The sequence below is a fragment of the Pteronotus mesoamericanus genome, unplaced genomic scaffold (assembly GCF_021234165.1).
Source record: "Pteronotus mesoamericanus isolate MK-2021 breed Mesoamerican mustached bat unplaced genomic scaffold, CSHL_Meso_final contig_53, whole genome shotgun sequence".
Lineage (NCBI taxonomy): Eukaryota > Metazoa > Chordata > Mammalia > Chiroptera > Mormoopidae > Pteronotus > Pteronotus mesoamericanus.
The window spans coordinates 3150004-3172140 of record NW_026555195.1 but is presented as its reverse complement, the minus strand read 5'-3'; the positions used below and the strand labels follow the sequence as shown (position 1 = coordinate 3172140).

The 22137-nt window shown below is 49.9% G+C and overlaps 1 protein-coding gene across 1 annotated transcript in view; it reads right to left on the bottom strand.

Moving 5' to 3' along the window:
• Window positions 1-12537, bottom strand: part of ST14 (ST14 transmembrane serine protease matriptase) — a 35110-nt gene extending 22573 nt beyond the window's left edge. The window contains exon 1 of the mRNA XM_054579413.1: window positions 12443-12537. Within this exon, the coding sequence (XP_054435388.1) occupies window positions 12443-12523 (81 nt within the window). The 5' untranslated portion in view covers window positions 12524-12537. The remainder of the gene's footprint in view (window positions 1-12442) is intronic.
• Window positions 12538-22137: the final 9600 nt, after the last annotated feature.

The window sequence follows — 22137 nt, the reverse complement described above, 5'->3', positions numbered from 1 at the left end:
AATCCAAGCAGATGAGGAAAAAATAAACCTTCGTGCCAGACTGTTGGTTTGTTTGTTGGTTTTTCAAGATCGTTGCTCATTTGGCTAAGGTTCAGAGTAACCTGCTGGGAAGGGGAAGGACACTGAAAATAGAATAGGTTACTCAGACTCCTGGGAGGTGCCATGAAAGACCCATCACATGGCAACCGGTAACCTGCTTTTGCTGCTGAAGATCAAGGTCAAGGGGCAGGAGTGATGCCACTGGCTGGAGACAAAGGGGTGTTGCTCAGACCTGCACCTAGAACAAGGGCGGCTGCCCGCATGCGCCATTGCCAGTTCTGCCGTTGACGTGTGGCAGGTGCTGTTCACTTACAGGTTCGGTGACTCAGTGTCCCCGCCATCAGACGGGATGGATTTCAATTCCATGTTGTCATCACTATCACCATGGTCATTAGAACCATAAAATCTCCCTGAGATTATTCAAGCAAGAAAGGACAGCCCCAGCTGGCGTGGCTCAGTAGATTGAGCGCTGGCCTGTGAACCAACGGGTCACTGGTGCAATTCCCGGTCTAGGGCACGTGCCTGGGTTGCAGGCCAAGTCCCCAGTAGGGGGCGTGCGAGAGGCAACCACACATTGATGTTTCTCTCCCTCCCTTCCCTTTTCTAAAAATAAGTAAATAAAAAAAATTTTTTTAAGAAAAGATCAATCTGGGCTCAATATTAGCTCTGTCACTTATTTAAAAAAAAAAAAAGGCAGTCTGAGCATCTGCAGTGGGTTTCCAAGGAGAAAAGGTATTCTGGGGCGCGCAAGGATGCACGCCTGCCTTTACAAGGAGAAAGACAAAGCCAGCACACACATAACTCATGGCCGCTCCCTGATGTCGCCAGCTTGTGTTAGATCGTGGCCAGAGTCCCCAGAAACACAGCGTGGCTCAAGGCTGTCTGAGATGACAGCGCAAAAACTGAATCCCAGCCCTGGCCAGGTGGCTCAGTTGGTTGGAGCATCGTCTGGTACGCCAAAGGGCTATAGGTTTGATCCCCAGTCAGGGTGCACACAGAAGGCAACCGATCGATGCTTCTCTCACATTAATGCCTCTCTCTCCCCACCACTTCTGCTCTCTGAAAATCAGTAAATATATATATATCCTCAGGTGAGGGTTTTTAAAAACGGAATTCCAAAAACAAATGCTCTACGCATCAGCCTAGGCGACGCTGAGCACAGCAGAAGTGCGCAGCACCGATATGGCAGGTGCGACTGGAGAAAGGAGGGGCTCGCTCCACCTCAGTCCCCGCCCACACAGAGGAGAGCAGCTGGCCCCCCCCCCGGGAAAGCCCCCCCCCCCAGAGCATGATGTCACCCATCCTGCCACCACCGCGGCCCCGGCCCAGCACGGCGGCCAGCACGCAAGGGCACTTGGTTTGTTCACCACAGGACAACCACAGGGACAAATGTGGGGGAAAGAGAGCCCACATCAGAACCCGCCACCCACTCACCAGCCCGGACGACGGACCTTACAAGAAGCCAGATTCCCAAGAACAGGAGGCTACGGTTCCCATGAATCGAACCACCCCAGCATTTCCCAGACCCGCCTGGGCATGAAAAATAACAATTAAAGAGAAAGTAAAACCAGCCCAGGGCCTGCCCAGCATCCAGGTTCCCGAGGCCCCCTCCACGGACATGCTGATCCAGCGGCAGGAGCAGGGCCCGGGTTTATTCTCAGGAACTTCAAGTTCCAGAAACTCGGCCTTCGTTTTCGAGCGGCCGCTGGCCCGGCTCGCCCACACGGTGAGAGGCGCCAGGTGGGGTCACATTACAGTTCCAGCCTGCCGCCGGTTTGAAGCAGCCACTCAAATGCAGTGCACCTGCAGGACGTGGCTGAACTTTGCTCCCACGGCCTGGGGCCCTCCCACAACAGGCTCTGAGCATCACCCCGAGTCTCCCAGGTTGCCACCGGAGCGCCTCAGGGACACACACGCCCGGCCGAGGTCCGCTCAGCTCGTGGTAGACTTCCTGAAGCCTCCTCCTCTTGTTGCTCAACCCTCTCACCCTTGCCCTTTGACCTCGCCCCTGTCCTCCCACCAGAAGGAGCCCAGAATTACCTGAGACCTGTGACCCCAAGCCGTCCAGGGGAACAGCAAGCTGACCCACAGCTAATAGTTCCTAGTGAAGGAAATAAAGCAGAACCCCACACCCCTGGTCGGAGCAGGAAGAAACTCCCCAGGGGCAGGGACAGACTCACCGACTGTGGCACCCTGTCCGCGCAGAAAGTCAGCGGCTGCTCCTCTGCCAGCCAGCGCGTGGCTCCAGCAGGCCCCTGCCGCGTCTTCTCCCCAACTCCCCCCACTGCCCAGGGCCCTGCCCACGCAGCCTCGGTCCTGGGACCCCGCACACCAACAATAAGACCTCCAAAGGGGACAAACAATCGCCTGGGGGAGGACCCTCGGGTGCAAGTCTCTTCTTTCCCTTTTGAGGGATTTGGGGAGGGTACGACCTACAAGACAGGTCAGGCCTGGGCACTTGGACACTGGGGCCAATGTTTCTGTCTTAGCTGTGCCCTCTGAAAACTGGGTTAATAACCCCTTATGTTCCTCTAAGTAGAGGTGTTGTAAAACGAATGGGCTGATTCTCGCTAATGACAGGGGCCATCCATCTGCCCAAAGCCAGGGAGGCTCGCTCCTCCCTCTGGTCTGGTGAAGGAGCTGGAGTTCAAGTTAAACCATTAAAACAAAACAAACAAAAAAACCCCTTAGAGCACAAGTCTACCTGGTGGCCTCCAACAGCCGGGCAAGAGCACACCTGGCAGGTCATCCAGGAACCGCAGGGAGACACAGATCAAGGCCAGCCAGGCCCACACCCTGCGCCAGGAGGGCCTCCCGCTCCGGTCCACCCCCTCCTCTCCTCCTCGCCCCTGCACTGAGGGAGGCAGGGACTGTGCTGGGGGCGCGAGGGCGGCCCACAAAACCCTTCCCGGCGTCCTTCCACCCACTCGCGGCCCAGAGACGCCTTACCCAGCAAAACCAGCGGGTTTGCCTGACCAGGTCTACGCTCTGGGTCTCAGTTTACACATAAGTTCTACGCGTTCCAAAATGTTTTGTAAACCATTAAAATCTTATTTCAAATGCAATTTTTTTTGCAACATCTCAAAATAAAATAAACAGACTGGTTGACAGAACAGCAAGACCCTGTCCCAAAACAAGATGACAGGTTTCAGAACCACTGAGTGAGACCATACCTACCCTAAGAGCCTCAGGGCACGACCCCCTGAAGTCCACAGGCCACAGGTGACACCAACTGTCACCAAGGGACTTTCACGGCCCCCATCTCTGACACAGCTCTGGGAGGGGGGCAAGGGCCACAAGAAACATATTTTTGTGTCTCTCGGTGCCATGTTAAGCGTTTTTAATGTGTATTATCTCTCATTCTTGCAACTCGGTTTCACTTTCAGATGAGAAAATAGATTAAAGGAAGGTAACTTATCAAAAACCCAGATAGTTAAGAAGTGGCAGGGCCGAATTCCAGGCCCAGGTCGGTCCGACTGCAAAGTCACTGTTCTTCTCAGGACACCTGCGTCTTCTCAGGAAACACCTACTGTCCCCTCCTCCACCCCCCAGGCACCGAAACTCAGAGTAACTGCCCTGGAGTGAGCTGCGACACTCTGCCTGCTGCTAAGGCCACATCGTGGGCCCCCTGAGGGGAGCACGCGGAGCCCAGCGCTGCTTACAGAGTCTCACCCTTCAACTCTGATCCCGGGGCGCAGGCTGCCCTGCTGCTCACCCTGCCCCGGCCAGGGGGCCCCCAATCCTATGTGAAACCAGGAGGCTGGTCCCTCCTGCCCTCACCGCCTACCGAACCTGCCTGCCCTTGAGGGCACGGCCCAAGGCCCAGCCCCTCCAGGGGACCTCGGCAGACACCCTCAATCCATAAGACTTTCTCCCTGGGACCTGCACCAGCCACTGGGCAGCCACAACACCCCGCCACCACAGCGAGGAGACGGGGCGGTCGAAGAGGCCAGGGCGCCCCAGCTCCTATTCCTTCTGCTTCTCTCCCCATCCCGTCCACCTTTGGCCTTGCCGGGGTTAGCAAATGATTGATTGATTGATTGATTGAAAGACTTCTCAATCCACAGCCAGATGTAGACAGTGTACCCAGAGCCAGGCGCACCAGGACCCAGGCAACTTCCCAAATCTGTGTGCAGTGCTGGACGGGGAGAGAATCCTCAGTCCACACCCCAGGGTCCCACCTACAGCACCCACCCCTGCCCAGCACACTCAGCCCCACCTCCGCCTGGACTCGACCAGCCCTCCTGAAGTCAGAAGCTACCCTCGGGACACACTTTCTTTTGTAATTCCAAAGAGAGAAATCCATCCTGGCTCCAAGTTCACACACACACACACACACACTGCCCCCCCCCCCCCCCCCCCCCCCCCCCCCCCGGCCCCTCCCGGGTCTGTTTGATCCCACCCAGCCAGAGCCAGCCGAGTCCTTATTGGCCAGAGGTCCTCCCCCTGGCCCCAGACCTTCCCTCCTTTCTCCCCCCAACCCCCACCCCCCCCCACCACAGCACAACCCAGGAAGGTTCCCCCAGGAGCTCAGCAAGAGAAAAGAGAAGTGAAAGCCGCACCACGGAACTTCTCTTTTTCTTCAAGCCCACATTTTGATTTCACAGGCTAGTGCTTTTTTCCATGATTGAAATACTCGTTGAGCTCATTATAGAATCACATGTAGTTGTAAGACATAACACTGAGAGACCCCTTCTACACTTTGCCCGGTCTCCGCCAATGCTAACATCATAGAAAACTATATTATATGACAGCATCAACATAGTCTGCTGTGCTTACTCACATTCCCCATTTTGCCTGTATTCATGTGTGTGTAAGTATCAAGTTCCATCAGCTTTTATCACTGATGCGGTTTTCTGTATCGACCCATAGGTCAAGGTCAAGATTCTGACCCTTCCAGCTGTCAGGGTGTGACAATGCCCACCTTCTCCTGGCCTCCTCCCCTCTAACTTATCCTCCAGCTCTAAAGCTGTTGTTTCCCATGTTACAGACTTTATAAACTTGAGGGGCTGCTGGCTCTTTCCACTCAGCAAAATTCCCTGGGGCACGATTCAAGTCATTGCAGGCATCAGTAGCTCTTTCCTTTCTATTGCTGGGTAGTATTCCCTGATGCGCCTGCTCAACCTTTTCTCACAGCTGCCTGTGGGAACCCATTTGCAGACGTTAGTGGAAGAGCCCCAAGCCCACCTGCCTCCTGAAATTGCCTGCATTCAGATACCTCTCCTCCACTTCTCCAGTAGCTTGCAGGCATGTTGGAGCGGCAAATCAGAGACGCTATCTGGGAGAAAAGACTGAAAATGCAAACAGGAAAACACCATCCCTGCTCAGGGCCCCAAGTCCAAGGCTACCACCCATAGCCCAGTGGTGAAGGTAACAGGATAGGAGCCGGGAGAGAACTGCGAAACTGTATCTTTGGGATCAGGTTCTCAGAGCTGGGACAGTTTTTAGACACCATCCCATCTCCCATCCTCCCGCAGCGATCCTTTCTGGGGGAAAGAGTATCTCCATCTGGTGCCAACATAACAAATTCTTTCTTCCCCTACGTGTGATCGGCAACACCATGACCCTGCACTTGGGCGCTGCAAGGGAACCAGCCTGACTTCCGCAGCTCAGGGCCGCTCCTGAAATCCTTCACACTGGACATGCAGGTTCTCTGAGTCAGCTCTTTCTCTGGCTAAACACACTCAACTCACTCATTCACTGAGAAATCACAGTGTTTTCTAAGCCTCTGTCCATGTGGTTCAGTCTCACAGTGTTACTAGTTAGCAATATTCGCATTAAGACAGGGGACCCAGGATTCAATAGCATAATCCAAATGCGGCTCGACCAGCGTGGTCTCCATGGGAGCGGTTCTCGATTACTTCCCCTTACTCTCATCGCGCTATTTCCGTTAACGCATTCAATCCGCACACACAGACACTAAAATAATAAAGAACAATATATCCACTTGATGAAAGCTTATGCAGCAATCAAAAGTGGTTTTTAAAAGAATAGGTGGTAATATGGAAAAGCTGTCTAAGATTCTAAGATGCCAGGTTAAATGAGAAAAAGGGCAGAAAATACATAGGCTCTTCCCAGCCTTCTAAACACCCCAGAGGCCCCCTCTGAGAAGCTCCTGAGTAGGGCCCGTCCCCCACTGTCTTAGTGAGGAGACACCCTCTGGGTTTCCTGAGGGGGTTCCCGGGCTCCCCCATCACACCTCCACCCAGTCTCAGTCTCCAGGTAAACTACCTGCTCCTTAAGAATGGAGGTGGGGCAGGAGGGAGGCTGTCTTTGCTCTATGATCTTATCATGGGTTAAGAGAGTGAATAAATGGGTGATGAATTCATTAATTACAACCATATCTTCAGTTGCAGATAGGAATGACATCATTTTATTTGGAAAGGGTCATGTACACAAATATATTAATATCCAAATAAGTACACATTTGTATATGCATGGAAGACTTGGGAGACAACCTAAGACAAACTATTTATAGAGTTTGCAAAACCTGGAAGACAGAATTTCAGAGGAATTTCACCTTCTCCTTTGTATATTTGTGTATTGCTGGACTTAAAAAGAAAAACAAACAACAACAAAAAAAACCATTCCTAACTTTTGTAACAAGAAAAAGAAGCAACTTCCTTCAAAAACATGCATAGGGGAGACCTAGTACAATGTTTCTCTAGGGTACTTCCCCCCATTTTTAAATTCTTTCTATTTATCTGAGCCAAATTGGCGTCAACTCTCCATGCGGGATCTGCACTTGCCCTTCGCCGCCCTGGCTCACTTCCCGCTCACATCGCCACAGTGGGAGGGAGGTGGCTTTTGTTCCCGTTGTCAGGGTGCTCGCTGACGCAGCACTTACTCCTAACATAGACGGACACAATTCTGTCCTAGGCAGCCTGTGCTGCAGGCTGTCCATGTCCTTCTGACTCATAATCAAATCATCCATGGTATGGCCTTTCCCTCCCAGGAGGGTGTTATCCATCTACAAAGATGATAAGCAAGTGCCCTAAGACCTCATCAGGGTTGCTACTAAATAAGAAATATCGCAGAACCCAGGAAGAAGCCAAGAGCAGCCCAGAGTGACTTGGATCCATCAATGGACCCATCTTGGGCAGAGTCTTTCAATCAGACACAAATTTACCAGACCTCACTGTCCTCCAGTCCCTCAGTCCTCCACTGTGCCCAGCAGACAGGTGACTGATAGAATGCCTTTCCCAGAACACAAGGTGTTATGTACATAACGACAAACTAGATAAACACATATGCAAAGGGTAGGAAATGGGAAAAAGCATGAAAATGTACGCAACCTGATGTGTTGGCTTGAGGGAGTAAATTTTTTTTTAATTTAAAAATTTCCATTATGGCCCTGGCTGATGTGTCTCAGTGGACTGAATGTCGGTCTGCAAACCAAAGGGTCGCTGGTTTGATTCCCAGTCACGGCACGTGCCTAGGTTGCAGGCCAGGTGCTCAGTTGAGGGCACGAGAGAGGCAACCACACATCGATGTTTCTCTTTTTCTCTTTCTCCCTCCCTTACCCTCCTCCAAAAATAAATACATAAAATCTTTAAAAAATTTCCATTATGATTTTTATGTATGTGTATAATAAATAAAGGTACATCTTATTCACAGCTTTGTTGAAATCACATCTCCGGCCAGACTCCTGGTCTACGAGATGACTAACTGCATCAGGAGGGGGAACCAGACGAGCCTGGTGTGAAAGGTGGTTAGTGGACTTGAGTTGGCGCCTGGTGCTCACCACTCTGTTTAATGATGTGTTCTAGGATCAATCACCATGGGCTTTGGAATAAAACCATGTAATGACACTGCCCTGAGAAGTAGAGGCTTTGAAGTCTCACGGATCGAGGGTTGAATTCTTGTTCTACCTCTGCCTTTGGTTCATTATGCAAACCCTTTGAGCTTCATTATTCTCATCGGTAAACATTTTGGTGGGGTTTTTTTTCCCCACACAGGTGCTGTAAGAATAGAGATAATGAATTTAATTGTGCACATTCAATGCTGGACAGAATGACGGTCATGATATTCTCCATTTCACCATCATCATCATCATGTTAGAGAGACAAAAGGGCCAAGATTTTAACCAGCCAGTCAACTGTATCACAAGGATTCTAAGGATTCTGCTCCTAAGCCTGGCAAGAACAAAAAATTCTGAAAATAGGAGATCCCGAGATGGAATTTTTACTGGGGGCCTGCTTCAGAAAAAGTTCTTAACAAATAAAAAATGGGCAATTATTGACCACAAGCTCTGAGCAAACCCCAAACATGTTTCTCACCACTGCCAGCCAGGGTGAGAGTTCTCTGAAAAGCCCAGAAGTTCCCATTCCCATTCTCATACCTCAAAGGCTGTTCTACTTTTGTGATGTCCCTCGCATCTCAGAAACATCCCAAGAAGAGAAATGCAGTTTCTTACCCAAATCAAATCAATGCTTACCCTTAGGAATCCATCCCTTCCTGAGCCCCCTGGGCTGACGGCCCTGTCATGCACTAGAGCAGCCCAAGTAAAATACAGCCAAGTCAGACTCCCCGGGTTCAAATCCCGTTCCCACTGTCTTGCTCTGAGACCTTAGGCAAGCCTCTCTGTGCTCCGTTGTCCTCACCTACAAAAGGGTAATAATAATAATCCTAAGAGGCGTAATACATGCTATATGCGCCATAAATGCTGGTGATGATTAATAGTACTCTGAACACTCCAGGAGCGTGTGCACAAATGTCAGACGCAACAACTTTGGGCCCTGCGTGTCTTGGGGGCTCCGTCACACTCTCCTTCCTCTTCCAAGAACAGACTGCCCCTCTTAGGAAAGACATGAGCCCAGAGCCCTGACAGAACCATAAGCCAGAAAAGGAACTGACACCAGCAGGACTCTGGGACCACAGTGGCCACAGGCCACAGTGCAGGCAGTCACACGGCTGCCCCCGGAGCAGAGGGAGAGGATACGGCGCCTCCACCAACAAGTCTGCTCCACCCGCGCGGGTTCCCACAGGTGGTAGGCATGCGAGGGCTATGTTCTCCTGCACCTCAGTGTCCCCACCTCCTCAATGAGCACCATGAATGTCCAGGTCTTCCCAGGTCCATGATGGACAGAAGGCCCCAAGAAATTACCTTCTGGTCCATTTGTAGCACCTGGAGGGGAGTCCCCACGTAAGGAACAATCTTGGTGTCCCCCAGCTGACCACCTTCCCTGCTCTTCCTCACCCTCTGCACACACCTTCCAGCACGTGAGCCTTTGGAAAGCCCCAAGAGAGATGGAAGTTTTTAAGAGTTTTATTTTGTATGGGGGAGAAAGGGACCAGTAGCTGGTTATACGTATGGTCTTGGCACACTCTTCTTTTTATAGAGGATCATTTTCAGAGCAGCTGCGTGAAGGGAGGGAATTGAAAATTGGAACCATAGGAGGAGGGTCTCGATTGCTGGAATTTGTTCCCCAGCGCTCCTCAGAAGGGACTCCCTGTGTCCAGCCGGGCCAGGTCCGTGCCCCACGGACAACCTGGTTGTGAGCCTCTTCCCAGGCATCCATCCTACTAACCCTACATCCTTCCTGTTTGTCTCAAGTCCTTTTTCAACTCAGAAATTCAGACTGTGGTTTCCACACCACGCTGCAACTTACAAATGGCTTTCATGTAAAGGATCCCTTTCAATCCTCGCCACAAACCTGTAACATATACATCATCCCTGTTTTATTGTCACGGGTACTGAGTCTCTGAGAGATTAGGTAACATCTCTGAGATCACCTGGCAGGGAGGCGGCGGCACCAGGTGTTGCTGCCATGTCGGTCGCTCCTGCGTCCCAGTTCACCTACTCTGACCCCTCGAGCCTGAAGACAGACTGCGCACCCGGGATCCCTCCCAGGGCTCCTGTCCCCTGCCCGGCACATTCTCAGGCGGTGGGTACCTCATATTTGTTATGTGGGTGAGTGTTTGACCCATTAACAGAGATGACTCTCGGAAGAGCCGGAGCTGTCCAGCTTCGCCCCCAGACATCTGACTCCCTGACCCTGGTTTCCATAGGCCTAGAGCTTACCGATCCCTGCGTGAGCCAGTCCTGACTTTGGAAGGAACCAGTGGATGCCAAAGCAGCTTCATGGCCATGATCACATAGTCAGCAGAGGCCAGTGAGGCAGGCTCCCCGGTCCTTGTTAACGGGCATCTGTGCACCCGCTCTCCTGCTCACACACGGCTCACACACACCGCCCCACCCTGCGCGCTTGGGTCCCAGGGCTCCAGAGGCAGTGGGGGGCGAAGAGAGGAACAGGTAAGGGTGGGGCAGGGGCCAGAGTCCTCAGCCTTGGGAAGGACACAGCCAGACACAAGAATCACCACAGAAAACCTTTCCCAGAAGCCACTGTGCCCTGTGGGAGCTGGCATAACCCAGGTAGGCTCTGAGGACACAGAGGACAACCCAGGGGAGGCACCCACCTCCTGGCAGGGGACAAGTTAAGGCAGAGTCTGCAGACCCTGACTGCGAACACTATCAGCGGGTCCAGGGAGGGAGGTGGCGGTGAGGCATGGGGTGGGAGGAACACTGAAGACTTCCTGGAGAAGTGGAGACGCGAGGTGGGCACAGTGGCCACTTCCTGCAGGGCACATCCTGTCCTCTCCATTTCAGACACGCCTCTTAGCATGGCTCTCAGGACTGTAAACCCTTAAGGGAAGCAGCCGTGTCTTATGTGCCTCTGAGAGCCTTCTCTGCAACAGCGCCCAGCACAGACCGAGGCACATGGTTGGCTCCGGGGACTGGGCAGGAGGGCGGAGAGAGGGATCCCTGTGCAGGAAAATCGCAGCATGGGAAGTGGAAGGAAGCACACGGCGGGGCGGAGGATGGATGAGCCTCGCGGAACGTGAGGAAATGAGCAGGGGCAAAAGGGAAGAGAAAGCAAGGGCTTGCCGGTGACAGAAGTCAGTGGGCCCTTGGAGCACAGGGCAGACTGTGGAGCTGAGCCCCAGGGGCCCCCATGTTGGGGGCCGAGGCGGGGCGGGGCGGGGGCCGCGAGGGGTGTTGGGCAGTAAGATGACTCAGAGGAAACTCCAGGAAGACCCTGCTCTCAGAAAAGGAAGTCCTGAAAAAAAAATCCCGCCCAGAAATAACAATTGCCAAACCCCAGGCCCTCTGCTGAAGGGGCCGGAGACCGGAGCCCCAGCAGGCAATTAGCGAGGCTTCATAAACAGGGCGATTACAGAAAGGAAAAGAGAAGGCACCCGTCCAGGTGAAGCCGCCTCAAGCGGGCGGGGGCGCAGCAGAAGCAGCTCCGTGGGTCGGGGAGAGAAAAGTGGGCCAACGTGCCGCATGGACAGAAGGAAGAGATTTTAAAGAGCTCCAAAGTCGGACCTGACAGAGGAGTACTGGCCACAGTGTGGGGCGGAGAGGGCGTTCCGCGACCCAGGAACCGCGGGGAAAGCGAGCGCAGGCGCACGGTTCCGCCTCTCCTGCGCAGGGCAAAGCTGGCTCCCTGAACGGCCGCTGCCGTCGGCGTCCGCCAGTGCCGTCCTCCCCGGCGCTCCAGGAGCCCTGGGGCCCCGCTGGACCGAGAGATGGAGACCTGGCTGCCAGACCCGCCAGAGCGCGCCGCGTAGGCGTGTCCTTGGATAAGGGAGCTCACAACCATCCCCAGCTCTACCTTCACGTAAAGTCTTTGCGATCTCTCAGGTCTCTCGCTGTTCTTCCTGCCAAACAAGGGCTCCCGGCTTCGGTGTCTAAAAAACTCAAGACCCGCGTTACCACATCCTTTCCCATAGAGTCACCTCCCCAAAAAGCCCTGTCCTCTCTCGGAGAAGCCCAGCCAAGCCCCACCCTGGAGTCCTAAGTAAGATCCAGGCTCCAGGGCAACTCAAAGCTCTAGTCTCCCAGGTGCCCCCGCAAAGGGCCCAAAATGCCTCTGACAAGTAAGGAAAAACAAATTCCTGAAGAGAACAAGGAAGGCTACGACTCCAAAGTCTCCTGGAAACCTCCCTTTTCCCGCCCAAACCACCCACTCCGAGCCTCCGCCCCCGGTTCCTTCTGCAGGAGTTTCGATAGCGCCGAGTTCACGGAGGGACCTAGAGGGTCCCTTTTTTGCTTGGAAATTGAGCTTTTCCAAATCCCTGAACATTCCCGCCTCGCCCGCGCGCAGCACGGCAGGTACCAAAGGTCCTCAGGCCAGGCACCCACCAAACAGGAAATTCCACCTGTCGGACCAGCGCCGCGGCCACCAAGGGGGCAGCGGAGCGGTCTCTCGGCCAAGACAAAGCGCAGCGCGCCGGGGGTCGGGGCGGCCTCCCGGACCGACCAGCTCCCGGCCTCACTCGGGACGCCCCGGCCACCACGGCGCCGGCAAAGCCCCGCGCCCCTCTCCCCCGGACGGTCAGGGCTGCAGCCGGGCCGGAGCCGATCCCGGCCGCCCCGCCGCCGCGCACCCTCGCTCACCTCCAGCCGCGAGTTGTACTTGAGTCCCGAGCGGAGGTCCTTGGAGCCCCCTCCGCCCTTGCGACCCTGATCGCTCTTCATAGTCCCGGTGGCCGGTCGCGGGTCTCACAGGCGTCGTTCCCGCGGGTGGCCGGCTCCCATCGCCGCCGGGTCGCTGAGATCGCAGGGGGTGGTCGCGGGGCGCACGAGGCGCCCGGGGCGCAGGGGGCGCAGGTCGCGGTGAGTTCCGGTCACCTGCCCAGCGCCCGGCCGCCGGCAGAGTGGCTCTCGCCCTCACTCTTCCTGCCTCGCGCAGGTAGTTTCAGGGTGTGGCCTCCCCGGGCCCGCCCCGCCGCCGGCCGCTCTCGCCTGCACCTTTCCCAGAACAGCCGCCCCTGCGCGGGCTCCCGCCCCCCTCTGAGCCTCCAGGGAACCGCCTCCCTCTGGTAAAGGGGAAAAGAAGGCCACCGGCCTGAGGGCGACGGAGAAATAAGGTGCCAGGGCTCAACTGGTGGTGGCCATTAGCACTAACTGGGCCCCGCACGTAAGACCAAGCGCCCAACGACAGCATCAACAAAAGCCATCCGCGCGCTTGCTTTCTCCCCTGGAAAAAGTGGCTTTTTCCCTTTCCGCTGGAAGACACCCCTTCCACCCGCCGCCTTGATGCCAGCCACGGTTTCTCTTCCTCCGTCTTGCAACTTCGACCTCCACCTGGCTGGGTGACTAGGTCTCAATTACAGCTCCTCCAAACCCAAACAAAACCCGACTGCCCCTCGCCTCAGCCTCCCCCGTGGCCACTAGCTGCGCTTTCTCATCGTTAGAGGCTCTTGCTGGCCTGCTTCCAGTCCGCCCTGGGTGGGTCACCAGAGTCCTGACTTGCCCAATCAAATGCCCTCTTACCTGTTGCCAAGTATCCCTTCGCAGCATCGGACACGGATTGAAACCATCTTCAGACGTTCACCTGCCCTGGATTCTGGTCCTACTTTCTGGCTCTTCAGCGTCATGGTTTCTAAGGCTCTCTCTTCAGCCTCCCCGCTATTTCTCTCTCCACTTTCCTGGCGTCTCATCTTGTGGCTTCAAAGAGGTAAATCTGCCTTCTGAGACCTGACATCGTGAAGCAGCACTAATTTGTGCGTGAACTATTGCTCGGGATGCCCTGACCCATGTGGCTCAGTTGATTGGGCATCGCCCCCAAAGCGGAAGATCATTGGTTGGATCCCAGGTCAGGGCACAAGCCTGGGTTGCAGGTTCGATCAGGCGGCTGGGCAAGGCAACAGATGGACACTTCTCTCTCACATCCATGTTTCTCTCCTGCTCTTTCTCCTTCCCTTCCCCATTCTAAGTAAGTAAGTAAGTAAATAAATAAATAAATAAATAATAAAAAAGAAACCCCAATTGCCTGGGAACTTCTCCATTTGTGTTCTACTGGTATTACACAGCCAAAAAATACCAGTGAACACATATTATATGCTAAGCACTCTTCTAGGTGCTGGGAAACAAAGGTAAATAAGATAAAAATCCCTGCTTTGCAATCCACAAGCCCCAGACTACTTTTCCAGACTTGCGCATCTTCCACTGTTTTCTCTGATTCTAATTCTATCTCATAGGCTCAAAACCTTGGAATCAGCCCCGGCAGGGTAGCTCAGATGGTTAGAGCAGCATCCTGATATGCCAAGATTGCAGGTTCCATTCCCGGTCAGGACATATTCAAGAATCAACCAATGAATGCATAAATAATTGGAACAACAAACTGATTTCTCTCTCCCCTCCTCTTCCTTTCACTCTCTCTAAAACAATAAATAAATTTAAAAAAATGTGAGGGGGAGTTGGAGAGTCAAAGATGATTCCAAGTGTTTTTCTTTTTTTAGTTAATTTTTTTTAGAGCAAGAAGCCAGAGAGAGATTTGTTGTTCACTTATTTATGGATCCATTGGCTGATTCTTGTATGTGCCCTGACTGGGATCAAACCCACAGCCTTGGTGTAAGGAAAACCTGATCAAGGCTTTTCCTTACATCTTACATCCAATCAGTCCCAAAGCTGGTCAAGTCTTTCTCTCAGGTAGCTAATATGTAGAGTCCTTTCTTTCCTCCCCATTTAAAAGAGCCCTATTTACATCCTCATCACCCTTTGCCTGTATTTATACAAGAAGCGAATGCATCTCCTGCCTCCAGTTTGCCACTCTCTGATCTCTTCTATATGCAGCCATCAGGTTCATCTTTCTCCACCACAGCTTCTTTCAAACCTTCAGCGCCTCCTGGATCAAATTCAACCTCTTTAGCAGGGCTTTCTCAACGCGGCCTGCCTTCCTTTGCAGCCTTGCCTCCCAGCATTCCTGTTGGACCCCTCCCCTGCGGCCATGCTTTCTAGCCCATGCACCTCTCCTAATGCCTCTCATTCCCTGAGAAGCTCTCTCCTTCATGCTCCCCTCTGCAGAGTGACACAAAGTCCCCTGGCAGGCATTCGGGGTGTTCACTGAGAGTTTCCAGCTCTCAACTTTCTGGACACAAGTGAGGGTTGCACTCCCTCTCCTCCGAGAGACAGCCCACGACCGACCGTGCTCTAGGAACCCGGGAGACGATGTGAGACCCTCCTGCGGCAGGAGTGCGGGGTTTAGTGCCGTGAGTGCCGTCTCATTTACGGTACTTCGGATCCAGCCGTCTAAGTAGATGGCTTCGTCATGCATTGAGTCAAACAGTTCTAGAGGCATCACTGACTTTTTTCTTATCCCCCCCCCCCCCCCCGCAAACACCAACCAACACACAAATCATCACATCTGTCAGTTCTATCTCCAGAGTACGTTCGGGATTTATTTACTTCTGTCTTTCACACCTGCAGGCTCCCTTTTCCCAGACACCTCCACTGTTTCCTCCAAGGAACTGCTCGCCACCTCAGGACAGCCCTGCCTTCTTCCAATGCGGTTACCAGGTTACCATGGAAGATACGTGCTGTGCACCACTCCCTTTCCAAATGCAAAGCTCCTGAAGGCAAGGGTCAGTATCGGCTAGTGTCCCCAGCTCATACTCTGTGTTCATTTAATTATTAAAAGAATAGATGAGCCCTGGCTGGTGTGGCTCATTGGATTGAGATCCGGCCTGCAAACCAAAGGGTCACCGGTTCAATTCCCAGTCAGGGGACCTGACCTGGTTTCAGGCCACAAGAGGCAACACACATTGATGTTTCTCTCCCTCTCCCTCTCCCTTCTCCCCTCTCTAAAAATAAATAAAATCTTTTTAAACAAAAGAATAAGTGAAAACATTAAGCAAAGGTTTTCTGGTTTTCCATTAGCTTAGTGTCAAATGTAACACAAATATTAAAGACAGGTTAAAACAAATATGCAGCTTACTGGATTATTCTAAGGCAACCCCTTTGTCACCACCACCCATGAGAAAGAACCTTACCCACCCCCGCCCTTCACGTGCCTGTCCCCAAAACAGCCCCTACTCGCCACTAAGAGCAAGCACTCCACTGACCTCCATAGTAAGTACTTTCTTACGTGTATTTTCTTTATGTGGTTTTCTTATCTAGTCCTGAATCTCTACACCCTGCAGTTTAACTTTGACCCGCTTCTTATATGTTTTAAATATTTCTCTTAGGCCCTGGCCGGTGTGGCTCAGTGGGTTGGAGTGTTGTCCTGTGGACCAAAGGGTCGTGGGTTCAATTCCCTGTCAGGGCACATGCCCAGGTTGCAATTTTGATCTCTGGTCACTGCTGTCGGGGAGCATACGGGAGATCAACTGATCAATGTTTCTCTCTCTCTCTCTCTCTCTCTCTCTCTCTCTCTCTCTCTGAGAAAGCAAGCAATGGAAAACAAAAATGTCCTCAGGTGAGGATACAAATAAATAAATAAATAAATTTTTTAGGCCTCATTTAACCCAGAGATTCTCACTTCACCCTTTTTTCCCTTTACAATTTACTTACTGAAGAAATGAGATGATTCGTTCTCCAGACTCCCCACTGTCAGGAATTTGCTGATTGTGTCCTCAAAGTGCAGTCTATTTGGTGAATTCCCTGGCCCTTTGTAGTCCCTGAACATTGTACAATAGTACCCATCTACAGGTTCAATCAGATAAGGAGTTTGTTTTTTTGGAGGAAAGATTATTTAATAGATGGTGGTGGGTTTTCAACATGAGGCACATACCTGACTGTTTCTTGCTTTGTTTTACTAGCTCCATGCTTAGATTTTGATTTCAGTAGTAAATGTGAACATTTCAATTTATCATTCCATTTATTTACTTGCTGGAATACTTCTGTAAAGAAAAATTCCTCACTTCTGTGGTAACCCAGTGGTAAAGTCTACATAGAAAAGAAAGAAGAAAGGCCTGAGTCTTTCTCCTTATTTAGCAGTTTTCAAAATAGTTAATTCCCATAACATCTTCCAAAGGGACCAATTGGTGTTTGATTATTTTTGTGTCTTTCTGAACTCTTGGATTTATGCATATTTGACATGTTTGGGTTCATTGCCATTTTTACAGTCATTGATGTTCAAATTGTCCCCTCGTTGACAAGTGGGAGCCTCCTCCAGTTGGCTCTGAGTCCTTTGGACCAATCCTACTCCCTTTTGATTATTTCTGCGCTTTCTGGTAAGATGCGTCAGGTTCATCCTGTACATTTCCTGGGCAGACGTGCAGCCAGGCATTTCTTCAAGACACCCTACTGTATTTTAGTGAAAGACGGCATTTCAAGGCAGTCATCTGGGCATAGGGATGCTCACTACCAAGTTGGTCATTGTTTCTGGGGCTTTGGGTGAACAAATATAGACATTTTTAAAAGAGATGAAATACGCAAGTTCATTTTGATACTTCCCATTCAAATATTGACTGAACTTATTCTATTTTGTGCCAGTATTTACTTTTTCCCACACCCGGAGTCCTTGTTCTCATGTCACTTTTTTTTTGCCCCATCTCCTTTATTTAATGACAGTAATAGGTACAGTTTCCTCATTAGAGTTCAGTGAATTTGCTCTTAATGGAGTTTCTGTCAACTGGCCAACTCACAAACAATAGAATATTCTAATTTGAGGAAAGAAAAAAAGGGAAATTCTTAAAAGCTTCTTAGGAAGCTCAGAGAATCTCTGGGAGGACCAGAAAGGCAGGAGGGGCGGAACACCCAGGAACGAGGCCGGTGGCGCCAACCACAAAGCTGCTCCCAAAGCTCCGCCCCCTCCAGCCCGAGGGAGGCAGACATCCTACAGCTCATCCCAGTGAGACTCACTGGGCACCAGTGACGCTACCACTGCTGGCTGAAAGCTGCACACTTCTAGCCAGAGTGGCCTGCGTCCTTTGTTCCCTCTTGAATGCATCTTCTGTGAGTGCATATCATTAGCCTACCTAGAAGCCTGCTCAGAAGTCGTTCTGGTTCTTGCCTTGAGTAAGCAGAACTTATAAAATGAAAATCCTCTAAAGATAGTTAGGCTGCTCAGGAGAGACCCTGGTGTTCATAAAAACTGGGCAAATACGGATGCTCTGAGCTGGTAGTCTGAGAGCATCCTTGGAGCCTCTCTGGAAATGCGTTTTATTACCCTGGGCATTTTATTACTTGATCATCTGTCTCAAGAGCATCATGGAAAATCTCCCTTTCTCTGACTTTCCCCACCCTGTCCACATAATCAGCACATCCCAGTTCATCTCTTCTCCCATCTGATATGTATAGTCATGCCCAGACACTCATTGGCCCACAGTGCTGACCAGCCTACTTCTTGACCCATGGAGCCTAGAGGGGCTTTTTAAAAATCAAAGTATGCTGGCTTACTTGCTTACATTCTGAACTCAATGCTCAAGTGCTAGTCAAAGGAGCCTAAGTTTTAAGCAAATAATGTACATATGTTTGTGTGGATTTAAAAGGTTCTTGCAAAGTATTACCTTCACTCTGATTGAATACTAATACTGCGAGCACAGAAGAGTGACCAAGACTGAATTTCTACTCCTAGTACAAGTTTTTCAACATCCATATTATCAAGTTAAAACAATAATCATCCAGTAAGTTGGCAAAAAAAGTGTTTTAAATTAGCAAGACCACGAATTTACATTTACTACCAATAATGGTGTTCCTTTCTCTATGTGTATGTTGGTTCTTAGGGTGTTAATGAATATTAAAAGACTTATTTAATGAGACTTGAAGTGTCAAGTGCATGAAGACAAGCTACTACAATTTTTTTAGTGCTGTCATGCAACACTCAGTTTAGTAATTTACAGCATTTCATTAAGGAATGATAATGTATAGCTTGAGGTTTCTTAATTACAAAAGCCAAAGACAAAAACTCATAAACCAATACAGAATCACTTTTTCCTGCCACACTACAAATGGCTGAAACAATACACAGAAAACAACATGGCAACACTGTGATCCATTCTTCTGCCGGTAGATGCAGATTTGATTTGAAGAAACTAACAAAAACAATGTTGTTGGAAGGTTCAGACGTAAGTACAGATATTTTTATTGTTGACCCTGAGAAAAAAGAACAATTTTAGCTCAACGCCTACTTGATGAGTGGGAGCCTCCTCCAGTTGGCTCTGAGTCCTTTGGACCAATCCTACTCCCTTTTGATTATTTCTGCACTTTCTGGTAAGATGCGTCAGGTTCATCCTGTACATTTCCTGGGCAGACATGCAGCTAGGCATTTCTTCAAGACACCCTACTATATTTTAATGAAAGACGGCATTTCAAGGCAGTTCAAGGAGCCCAATAAGGGCTCCTGGTGGCTAACTGGGCTAAAATTTACAGAGCCTAGCAAGCGTTGCTAAACAGGGACCTCTCATTCAAGCCCACCTGCACTGTGATCCTGACTTCGGAGCCAACCCTTGTAAAGGAGTTCTTACAATCATATTTCAACCAATAGGACTGAGACTTTCTCAGTCCAATCAGAGTTGTGCAGCTCTAGCACCATTGTATCTTCACCAACCAATGAGAGCAGCTCCACTCCTTTGAACCAATCAAACTGAGGATTTGGAGTCCTCATTTGCATGAGGACTTGCCAATCAGGGACCAGTCGGGGACTTTCAGGTAACTGGACAGTACCTGAGCAGAGCAGAGCTGCCTCGCTAGAGAGGCCTTGTCCTAGGGCCACCTCACGGTTACCTCAGTGTCATGCTGTTCCACAGCCGATGAATTGCGCACTGAGTACATTGCCTTCTTCACCACGCCTCAAATTTGGGATTCCTTTGGCAATAAATTGGTGACAATGACCACCAGTTGACACTATTATAGCCCAATTTATGGTCTAATATTTGCCCATTTTATTCATCATGAAGTTCACAAATACTTTTTTTTTTTTTTTTTTTTTTTTTTTAGTGAGCTCTATGTACAGAGAAGGTGTATTTCCAAGAGTTAAAAATAATACCTAATGTTAATCACGCACTTGCTCTGAGCTGGACACCAGCCTAGGTTTAGGAGCTTTACTCACTCCTCACCCAATGAAGTATTATCACCAAACCCATTTTTTTCAGATGGTGAAACTAAGGCACAATGAGAATAACTTTTTTCAAGGTCACCAAACTAGCAAGTGGTCAAATTAGGCAAAGAACCAGGAAACATGGTTTCAGAATTCCCACCTTTTAACATTATAGCTGACTCTTAAATTTTATAGAAATGAATGTATTATATAAAATATGGGAAAATTGTAATTTTGATGGCTATGCTGCTTTAATTGAAGAAATATTTCCAAATTCTGGTGCTAGCTCACATGGAAATCATAAATACAAAATATGCATCAAAATACCTTCAATGTGATTTTTGTAAAAATCAAGAACTTTAAAAATATGGTAGAACCTTGGTAATATTTTTAGTAAGATTGTAAGTGATCAAGAAAACATTTTATACCACACAGATTCATCTTGAGACAAAGTATTTTAAGATCTGTTGAGCTTAAAGATATCCTTTTTTTTTTTTAAACTAAAAAATACATGTTTTAATTTTTTTCTGAAGAAACTCATGCTATGGAGAAACTTGGAAACAAATGTCTGGGAAGGTGTCCGTGTCTGGGTAACTTTGCTGTCAAAAGTAATGTCTCACCGCCCTCACCAGCATAGCTCAGTTGGTTAGGCATCATCCTGCAAAGCAAACGGTCGCTGGTTTTCTATTCCTGGTCAGGGGACATGCCTGGGTTACAGGTTCGGTCCTCAGGCAGGGAGTGTATGAGAAGCAACAAATTGATGTTTCTCTCACACTTCAATGTTTCTCTCCCTTTCTCCCTTCCTAAAAATCCTAAGTAAAATCTTAAAAAAAAAAAAAAACGGTTATGTCTCAACTAAAAGATCTATTTGTATAAACATGGAAAAAAGAATTGGTAGAGGATTGGAAATGTAGTATTGTGTTGTAACACACAGAACCAATGAGGCACGTCTTCCATTTCAAACTGTTGTATCTCTTCTGGCTTTTCAAAAAAATAGCTTTATTGAGGTGTAACTGTCATACGAAACTGCGCATATTGAAAGTGTACAGTCTTAAGTTTGCCGTATGCATACGGCAGTGAAACCACTACAGTCAAGAACTCTTTTTAGTGTCAATAGCCATTAAGCACAATAATGAAACAAACAGGCCTTCACAACAGACTTTCTAAGCGCCCTCATTAAAACACAATTTAAAAAATAGTAAGGGGAAAAAAAGGATTACGGTGTGGAGGTGGGGCATAACTCTCCACTCCGTACATGCGGGAGGCACACAGGGACCTTCTTCCAGAGAGAACGCGGGAGTCACTCCACCGTGGAGATGCTGACAAACTCTGCTTTTTTCCTCTCGCTCTTTCCAACTGCAGTCTGTAGTTTATTCAGATCTCCTGATGTCCTTTGTATATTAATACCAAATTACATCTAGTTGTGTTTCTTTAAGCTCCTGTCGACTGCGGCAGTCTGACTTACCTTGGTTTTGATTTTGACAGTCTAGAGGACGATTGGTTAAGTATTTTGTAGGGAGCCCCCTCTCTTGGGATTTTTCTCACCGTGGGACTTTGGGGTTACGTTGTTACTGGGGAAGAGGACCACGGAGAGAAAATGCCACACTCACCACACCGTATCAAGGGTAGAGGCTGGCACCATGACTTCTCACTGCGGATGCTGGCCTTCGTCACCTGAGGCCATCTCTTTGCTTGTACTGAAATTGGTAATGTTTTACTGGACCCAAAAAGCTTGGTACCCTTCATAAACTTCAGGTGGAAAATCATCTTTTTATGCTTCCCAAGTTTTTATTTATCGTAGTACATGTATATAATTTTAAAATAACTATACATATAAGGTATGTACTAAAAATGTTTTATTGATGGACGCTGTTGCTCTAATCTGAAAGATTCGCTGATCTCAGCACTTTAATTTCAACCAGACCTGGATGGACTTGACCAGGGACCTTATGAAGATTCGTCAAGTCAAGCCGTTTCTAGGGAAAGCAAAAGAAGTCAAATCGTGTCTCCTGTCCCATCCTCTGCCCACCGGGGCTACTGCCCTGTGGGAGTACACTCAGTCTGCCATCGTGAAGGCTGGCTCCACGTAACTACGCACGGAGGACAAACATGATTTTTCCTTTTTCATAGTAGGTAACAAGGCAAGATACTGTTCCCCTTGTTTTAAAAGGACTTTATCCTTAGTCCCAGAAGAGAACCCATTGTTGTACATACCGCAGGCTTTGGCTCTGTGCCGAACTGTGTGGGACTTTGTTGCCACATTACAACTGTAAAAGGAGAGGACAAGCCATAAGGGCCCTTCCAGGCCCTCCCATCCGCTCTGTCCGTG